This window comes from Lygodium microphyllum, chromosome 4 (genome assembly GCF_053477565.2).
Source record: "Lygodium microphyllum isolate KBCC chromosome 4, Lygodium_microphyllum_v1.1.10, whole genome shotgun sequence".
Lineage (NCBI taxonomy): Eukaryota > Viridiplantae > Streptophyta > Polypodiopsida > Schizaeales > Lygodiaceae > Lygodium > Lygodium microphyllum.
Genome location: NC_141138.1, coordinates 84,987,541 through 84,997,302, shown reverse-complemented (window position 1 = coordinate 84,997,302; position 9,762 = coordinate 84,987,541). Strand labels below are relative to the sequence as shown.

At 39.7% G+C, this 9,762-nt stretch overlaps 1 protein-coding gene across 2 annotated transcripts; it reads left to right on the top strand.

Moving 5' to 3' along the window:
- The first annotated feature begins 6,024 nt into the window (after positions 1 to 6,024).
- Positions 6,025 to 9,311, top strand: LOC148037255 (F-box protein At5g46170-like). 2 transcript variants are annotated; one of them, XM_087676181.1, is made up of 2 exons: positions 6,025 to 7,062; positions 7,627 to 9,311. In XM_087676181.1, the coding sequence occupies exon 2, from the start codon at positions 7,735 to 7,737 to the stop codon at positions 8,845 to 8,847; it is 1,113 nt and encodes a 370-aa protein (XP_087532307.1). In that variant the 5' UTR covers positions 6,025 to 7,062; positions 7,627 to 7,734; the 3' UTR covers positions 8,848 to 9,311. The 2 variants fall into 2 exon arrangements, with proteins under 2 accessions (XP_087532307.1, XP_087532309.1); XM_087676183.1 differs by lacking the exon at positions 6,025 to 7,062 and adding an exon at positions 7,082 to 7,499.
- Positions 9,312 to 9,762: the final 451 nt, after the last annotated feature.

The following is a 9,762-nucleotide window of genomic DNA, read 5'->3' as shown; positions in this document are numbered from 1 at the left end:
CAAGGTAAGAGAGGGAGATTTTCTCGACCATTTATAGCCCACAAAAAGAAAGAGACTACCTTCCATAAAGCTCGTAACAAGGCTGAGGAGCTGGGAGGTGCAAGTGAGCCTACCCCCAAATGGACTCGTGGAAAAAGTGGAACTAGGTCGAAAACACCCTCAAGTGGTGTGTGGAAACAATAACAATGAGGAAGGAGACAATATCAGGGAGCATCTTAGTGCTATTGTGACAAGGCATCAAGGACAACACCCATGGACTGCATCTCAAAGGTTGAAGGAATGCTACACGTGGTTGCCAAAGTGTTTAGGGGTGAGGGAAGGGTTTACCCTCCCCCACCCCCAAACTGGGAAATATAGAAAGAGGGGCTCGAGTGAGAGAGAGAGAGAGAGAGAATACGAAACGAAAGTTGATTCATGTGTATTCTTAGGGTTTTCTATACCTTACATTTTATAGCGACAAAACCCTAATTCCACACCCCTATTTCATAGGGCTTTTCACACTCTGCTTCCCCTTAGCTCATACATATTGCATTATAAGAATTTCCTCTACATTCCATTCTATCTCTTTGTCATCACACTAGGCATTTCATTCTTGAGAAGTATACAACAAGGGTACTCCATACTATTCCTACTACATTCTCATCACACCGTCTACATTGAATCCACACTAGCATGTGTTCTTGTGCCTTCAATTTGGTGTTCATTGTCCTCATTCTTTTTTTTAGTCCTAAGAAGTATCTTCTTCAACCTTGCACTTCCTTCAGTCTTAATGCCATAAGTGCACCTACAATGAGATGGTTAATGATAATTAATTGCTTGCAAGGTTGCTTGCCCATGAGTGCGATTTATTTTTCTCATACTCATTGCATTCCTCCTTCTTGCACTTGTATGTGCCATTCACAATGTTCCATGGAATATTTTTAATGTTATTTACTTGCAAGGTTGCTTGCACAGGGGTGAATTCCTCACACTTGCGGGTGCCATTCACAATGTTTCACATAGTATTGTTAACATTGTGCACATGCTACTTTAGATGATTAGTTGAGTAAATGCAACGAGGAAATTCTTGTTGGGTTAAGAGGGCTTAGGAGGAAAGATTGGCTCTATATAATTGTATTGTAGGACCTTTTTTGAGGCTACTTTGAATTAACTGTGTTTTATGAGCCAATGGACTTTTGGGCTTCTACCCACATACATCCCTGAAATGCTCTAAATATTAATTTTAAGTTAAAAAATCACATTATTAGAAACAAGAAGATTGTATGCTCATGTGTCAATAATTTTATGATCGAAATGAGAGAGTTCAAAATGAGCTAGATCAACATTTGTTTGCATGTTTGGGTATGCCATGAGCATGAATAATTCTCCTAAATGCACGAAGAGGGCATGTTTCTGCAAGATTGGCAACATTACAAAGGGAAGTACTAGGAAAAGAAGAACTTCTTTCTAGTTTGGGAACAAAGAATGCCTCCTAGGACTAACTCATTTAGAAGAAGTAACTTGCCAACTAGCCAACTCCTTAGACATGGTAGAATAGGAAGATATTCGATTTTGTTCTCTCACAATATTATCCCAATAGACCAAGCTTGCTCAAATAGTGGAAGAAGGATATGTCTGTGTTATCATATTATCCTTTGTATATTGGTTTCTGAAAATATAAGGCATATATTAAGACTTAAATTGATCTTGAGGTAGTTTCCCATTGGGTAACCCTCCCACATAGTAGTAGAAGAAGTTGTTCTATTTTATTAGCTTATCCTTTGTATATGTATGTACAAAAAACTAAGCGCACACCATGACTTAATAAGTGATCTAGCATATCACACTACTAATGGTCCTTAAGTAGTAATACCCACATGGCATAAGGTCACCTCCCTTATTCTTAGCAAAGTGGAGTGGACAACCAATGACCAATATAAGAGAATGATGACAAGGACTAGTGCAAAGCTACTAACCTTCAAGAACACATGCTTTAGAGATGCAAATAATTACTTTAAATTTTCTCTTAATGCCTTCAAAGCAGAGAGATAGGAAAATGAAGATGTTTGCATTGTACTATCCTTTTTCTTTCATTCTAGAAGGTAGAGAAGGATTATAATAAGCTAGAAAACTTTCATATCCTAAAAACTTCAACCGTCCTTGCTAGGAAAGCGTGCAAAGCCATAAAGTTACAATGAAAGAAAGTTTTAGTTGTCTCACAAAAAAACATGCAAAGCCACATAATAGCTATCAAACTTGTAGGATATCTCAAAACATTCTTTTGGTGAAAGTGAGCACACGATAGATGATACTAGCAAAATTAAGACATTTGAAACATAAGCTAAGCCTAATTAAGATCAATATGCACATAGAAAACATACAACGAGGCTCACCAAGATCAAGTCGTTAGAAGGACTATAAGTGAATTTTTTTGGACAAAAGAGCTCAAAAAGAGAATTGATGCAAATGACTCATGAGTTCAATGTAGCACTTAAAAGTAACATTTTAAAGGCACTTTAAGTGAAATGCTTTGAAAAATTGCGCTGACAAGCAAAATGATGGAGCAAATAACTCATGAATTTATCCATACATGTACAACTCATAAATGGGTACACATGTTGGGCATTTCAAACACATTTTCAATGCAAAAATGAACAAAATTCAAGAAAGTTTTAAAGTTTTCCAACATCCAATGAGTTTCCTACATTCTTATAAGGAATACCAACATGAAAACTCAAACTAAAACCACAATTCTTCACTTTGGAAGCTTTCACAATTGAATGGCATGCCTTGGTGCTCATTGACTTGTGTTAAGGGTTTATAACTTGCAAAACTTTTAACATGTAAAACTATTGTACTATACTATTAAAGCCATAGTCACACAAGATATAGGGTTCTACAACTTAGAATGACAACAATATGGCATTGTATTTATGAAAATTGCTTAAGAAGTCACTTGGTAGTATAATTTAGCTCATATATGAGAGAGCAACAACCAAAACTTGTGGAGGTTTGTAGTCAAGCATGCTTTAGATTGCATGTGTCTAATCAAACTCAAATTATACTTATATGGCTTTGAAAATGCTTACCATGGCATTTATACAAATATGGATTTAAGAATGCTTAAACATAGTGCAATGTTAAAAGACAAACATGGCCAAAGAAACCTTATCACAAAGGCTTGCTTATTTGATTGAAACACTTAACCTAACTTCTAAGCTACAAAAGAAAGGCACCCAACACTTTCATATGGCCTCCATTATTTGTTATTCATTTAGTTAATTTGGAAAGGATTAATCAAAACCATGAGTCTAAAGTTATGTAACCCCTATCACTTCTCCATTCTACATTTATAGAAATATCTAAGTCTTAGTTGGTTCGGATAGTAATATATGCATCTTGTTTTTAACACATATATTTACAGAATAATGAATGATGATGTATTACTAAGGTTGTCTCCATTTTTTAGAATTTCCTAATTCTTATGAACATTTACAATCTTAACTAGAAACACACCAAAGCTCATTCTCTATTACCTACCTCAAATAAAGTATTACATTTCCCCATTTGCATAAATACCTACTTTGGGTTTGGCCTATGACGTTGCCTTATAGGTGGAATATGCTCACACTTAACAAAAAATAGTCTTCTTGTGATATTCATATATACTTCCTTTTTGCTCAAAGTGTGCCATTATATTATATGAACCACTTAGTAAATAATTTAACTTTGAATGAGGTTGATAGAAAGGCACATTTATTTAGTCGAAATTGATAATCTAGATATTAGAAGGTAGTGTGTGGTTCCACTTGGTGAATGAAAAATGAAAAAATTGCAACTTGAAAGTGCGTTGTGGTTAGGCTAGAATTCTAATGTAGTTTAAGCCATCATTTCTTAGATGTAGCATTCTTGATGTGGGAGGTTAGATCTTTCATCATTTAGGTTATCAAAGGTGCTTGGGGAGATTTTGATATGCTTGCATGATTTTCAAATGTATAAATGACAATCAACACACTGATAAAACTTGAAGTATTACTACTCTTCATTAGCTAAAATAGAAATCTCAATGAATGGACATCTAATGTATATTTGAATGTTTGAATGAGACACAAGGTGGGCTACTTTTCACCATCACAAAGTGTAGAGGGACCAATTGCATGACACTTTACTTGTATTACTTGAGTGGCATCTTTAGCATGCAAGAAGTGACTTGTATGGTCCTGATAAGGAGAGCATGCCATCCAAGCTCTAGAGATATGTACTCCCCTATTTATTACTACATTGTATGGGTATAATCAAAAGTTCCATCGATGCATTATGGTCATGGAAAAGGACAACATGCTATCTAGATTGTAGAGATATGTACTTCCTAGTTGCAGACGCATCATATGGGCACATTAAAAGTGTCATTGAAAATATCTCATGGCTATCCATTTGGACACACATACTGGCTAATAGCCACATTTGTTGCTATAGTTCTAACACAATACCATCACACAACACCATAGTGATGAAGATGATGTAAGAGAACCTCATCACACTCTACATTCACACTTGGTTAAAGTTAATGAGCCCATTAACGTCATGGTATTAGGTTTTTAGTAGTGCTTAAAATTAACTAGACCTTATCACATGGGTGGTTCCTTTGAGTTGAACTACAAGTTATATGTCAATCCACAACTTGAATTGCAAATGAGAAAGAGATCACACTTTCTTTAATTTTTGCATAGACACAATGACCTTTCATATATGAACAAAAAACCTTAACAAGTGCAACTTGACAAAGAAATGAAGCAACATATATAAGAGTCCTACAAAGGGTGATGCACGCACCTCAAATGGCACCATAAGAAATGCAAATATCCTTACCCCAAACCTTTAGGTGGTAGATGAAGTGCTAGGGCTTTTGAGACTTTATAGATGATGATTGCCCTTGTTAGACATGTGTCTCACAACATTGTCACATACACAATTTAATGAATGAACAATATTGAAAGAAAAGAAGGACATAGACCAACTTCTCAACAAAATGTGACCAAGCTTGCTCTCAAACTCTAAAATTAGTGAGCTATTATTTCTCTCTCCTAAATTGAGTTTTGTTAAACACATTCAAGAGTCATCACCCATATGCTCCTCTGTGCATCATCTAAAATAAATTTATAAAACTTTCCTTTATATGATTACCCCAATCCAAAGTCTCACTTGCTTTTGAAATAGATTAGATGTAAGAAGGGTTTTCCTCTCATGTAAATCATCCTTAAAAATCATGGATGAAAACAAGAACATTTGCCATAGGTACACATTACCTTAGTCAAATATAACATTGCTTGTAACTTCGAATAAACTTGTATTGATCCTTCATTGCTCAACAAAAGCATAATAAGCTAATGATGGAAGCTAGTAGAAAAGTTACAGCATGGGTATTGTGACATTTTTGCATGATTCTTTCTGTTATGATGGTTGGGTGTGGCATAGTTGCAACAATGTTAAGGAGCCTTGGAGTTACCAATGTTCCATATTCAACCAATGGGAAACATTAGATTGGAGTTGCATCTATGTGCTACGTGATTCTGTCCTGGAGCTTAGTCTTGGCATCTCTTAAACAATGCAAGCATTTATTTCTATGTACGTTTAGTGCCATACAAATGTGTGCCATTAGAATGCATATTGCAACCTTTGTTAGCCTTGATTGTACAAACTCTAAAGGGAGGCATACTCATTTGAGTACATACCATACTATGCACATTTAAATAGAATATAATGTCCATGTCAATCCAGTCACGGAGGTGTTCCAATCAAGTGGATTGGAAGACGAGGCACTTTGAAGACACATTGCCTATAGGAGGAAACCTTTTATTTAAACCTACACCCAAGTGCCATAATGTAAACTTTGGGAAGGCGGTGTTAGGAAAACCTTTCACTATGAAGACTTGGATATGATTGTGATTTGATATGCATTTGACCAGAAGCAAGTTGGCCTTGTCTTTGCTTGGGAGCCCCAGAGATGGGAAGGTGTAAAAGGGACATGGAGCCTCGGAGGTCTTTGATGGGGGTAATGCTAAGGAAAAGTTCAACGTTGGTAATGGATAAGCGTTTCATGAACCCTAGAAACAAACAAACAATAAACAAAACGAACGTTTGGATGGTTTGCGCTATGTGCAAGATTAGAATATAACATAATGGGTAAGGGACTGGGGGTTCGTAGGCTTGGGTAAGTGATTTCATGTTTGTTGGGGCTTGGGGACCAGGGCTCTATTCTATCCCGGAACCTTATGAGCTTAGGATGATGTGAGCCAAGGGGTGAGAGTGGAGAGTGCGAGGAAACGTGCAGGCGAGGGTCCCGAGAGAGAGAGAGAGAGAGAGGGGGAGATAGGGAGAGAGAAGGTGAGATTGAGCGTGGACAACGCGAGAGAGAGAGAGAGAGAGAGAGAGATAGAGAGAGAGGGGGAGATAGGGAGAGAGAAGGTGAGATTGGAGCGTGGACAAGGCGAGAGAGAGAGAGAGAGAGAGAGACACTGAGTCGGGCTATGAGATCGAGGGAGAGAGAAGAAGAAGAGGACAACTTACAAGATGAGAACGAGACTCGAGACGAGCTCTCAGAGACAGAGGAAAGAATGTAAGGCTAGAACACGAGTGTAGATAATCTGTAGAACACTCTCACCGACAGACACAGAGAGCGGACTGCGAGAGTCTTGACAGAGAGGAAGTCTAGATAGATAGAGAGAGAGAGAGAGAGAGAGAGAGAGAGAGAGAGAGAGAGAGGCATTCAATGCCCAACATCCTTTCCCTGTAGAGCTTGCCGCCTTCGGCCTGCTTTTTGGCTTGAAATCTGCTGCCTCTCCTGTTTCGGTGCTTGCCCATTTCTCCTGCGCCTGCCCTGTCCTGCCCTGTCCTGCCCATCGTCATCGTTAAATCCTTTTCCCCCATGTGAGCGCACCGCCATGGCCCCCTCCCCCACCTCTCGTGCGGCCTCCAGCAGCAGCAGACCCCAGCCCCTTCCCCCTCGTCAGCAAATAAGAAGCCATGGCCGCGCGCGCGGAAACGGCAAAGTGCAGTAGGGTCTCGGCGCGGATCTGAGAAGAGGTACCTATACTGAGATTTCTCTCCTTTTGCTTTGGAATCCTGCTTTCTTGTTTAGTGCATTTATTCGGGTGCCTTGCTGTTGCCACCTGCATCAGGTAGATGCCAAAACCCTAGCATTCTCTTACCTCGGTTTTACTTCATTCTTCCTTTCCTCCGCTTTTATCGATTTGAGTCGAAAGCCTGACCGTGTGCTCTGTGACCCCCAGTAAAACCCTATGTTCTCCATCATATATGTTGAGCAATCTTCAGCTGCGCTGCTTTTTTCTTTGCCCCCTGTAAAACTCTGTGCCCTCATGCCTGTTGAGCAATGTCGCTTGCCCTGCACAGTACCTTTTTTTTTCACTGAAATCCGGACAGACCTTCGTCCGTCTCTAGGTATTTTAATGTTCACAAGTCATAACCTTGTCTCTCTGGATACATGCACAGCAATGATATAGGTATACCCTTTAGCTTCCCAATTCCACATTGGTTTGTCTGCAAAAGGATGCTTTTGGTTACTTTTATACATCCAATGTTTCCAATATAACTTTATTAGCGTGTGTCTTTCTTTCTGTTGGGAAGCAGGTGCTGCGCAAACATAAGAATTGAGAAATATTCCCGTTCTACCTCGGCTTCCTTGCTCTGATCTACAACAGAAATTCTGTGGTATCGGTTGGCAAGCATCTTGACACGATGTCTGTTCCTCAACCCTTTCCTATTCGTGATGGCAAAGACCCGTTTGACAGACTGCACGATTCTGTGGTTCTGCACATTCTTAATTGTGTAGGCGATATAAAGGTATTAGGGAGGTGCAGTGCAGTTTCAAAGCGGTTTCAGTCACTCGTCATGCTTGTAGAGAATGTGACAGTGAAAGTTGATTGTGTAATCTCGGGTGAAGACACTGGGCTTAATGTCCAAGCAAGTGGTATGTTTGGCCACCTTGTGCGTCTGGTGGTAGGGAGCATCGTGAAACCATTACAGGTGCTCCAGCATATGTTGGGACCTAAGAAAGCTATACTAGCAGATGTTTCCCATCACTCTCCTGGAGAAGTTCTCAAGAATTTCAATGCCATAAGGAATCTCAGAATTGAGCTGCCTGGAGGTGAGCTAGGTGTAGAAGATGGTGTGATTCTGAAATGGAAAGCTGAATTTGGTAGCACATTGGAGAGTTGTGTGATACTAGGAGCTTCTGGTCTTGTCAGGCCTGAAAAAGAGAAGATAAAAAGAGGCAGCATGTTTGAGCTTAGCAGATCCTGGTCATTCCATGGCAGGTATGATGATGTACAACCTGAAGAAGCAGCAGGCAGGGAAAGATCACTTTCACAAGATGATACTGGCAGCCTTCCTGAATCTTTCTACACTAATGGGGGCTTGAAGCTTCGCGTTGTCTGGACGATAAGTTCCCTCATAGCTGCATCAGCAAGGCATTATCTTCTTCAGCAAATCATATCTGAACATCCTACGTTAGTGAGTCTTGTTCTCACTGATGCAGATGGACAGGGATTGCTCTACATGGGTAAGGAGCAATTGGAGGAGTTTAGACACAAGCCTTTGGCAGCCTCTGCTTCTGCGAATAGGACACAAGTTCCAGCTTTGGATATCAAACTTTGGTATGCACCTTATTTAGAGCTTCCTGATGAAACTGGGTTGAAAGGAGCTACTTTAGTTGCCATCAGACCAAGCAACCAAGCAGTGCAGAGAGACCTGGATAGCTTTGCATCTTCAGCTTTTGAAGAGCCCTTCAAGTCGGCTATTACTCTCCTTGCGAAGAGGCGCACCTACCGTCTGGAGATGAACTCTTTTTAATAGTGGGTTTGTTGTGTTCTACTGTGGCGAACGAGCCCAGAGTGGATAATGTCTACCTCTGTGCTCTGGTTTTATTGGACATTCTGTTGTCTGCACCTCAATACACAAGGTTGATTGTGTATGCTTTCTGCGGAGTAGGAAAAGCTTAAGACGGCATCTCTACAGCTTGCCTTTAATCTTCTTTGAGGAAGGTTTGGCTCGCATGTGAATATAGCCTTACCATGTCTCTGAGTCTACTAGACTTGCTGGAGGTGCTAACAGCAATGAGGCAATTAAAGTTGTTCTGCATCAACCACTCAAGTCATGCAGCCAAAAAATCAAGGCAACTGTTGACTGATAGTGGGAGCTTAAAACATAATTGCTAGCTTGTATATATGAAGTGAAGCCTCTTAAATTAATAGGGGCTCTTGCTGTATGGTTTTTTGTGCAGTGTGAATCAAACGCATTTACTGGTTTTTGTGTAATGGTGTGGCAGCAAGTTTTAGACATAGACTTGCAGAAGTATTGCAGCAATTGTTCTTCAAATATTGTGCCTGTGAGTAGAAACATTGTAATATGATCTCAAAGTACGGAGGATTGTGTAATAAGAGTTGATGCTGAATCCTACTTGGTTACAGTTAACATGGGGTTAGACTTCAAGTAAATCATACCAGCATGTTGGTTTATTTGTTGAAAATGAATGAGTGCAGGATTGAGTTTTTTGATGGCCAGTGCGTGAAGTTACAGATGCTTAACATAGGATGGTCAGAATACTTGAAATGCAGATAGAAACCATCTTTAAGTTGGAACTTGCACTTGATGTTGGAAGGTGCAGTCCAGAGACCTGCTGGTTTCACAATAACATGGGTCAGAATCCTAGATCAGCAGGCAGAACCCAATGCTTATGTGGTCTTGGACTTGATGTTGTAGTTAACA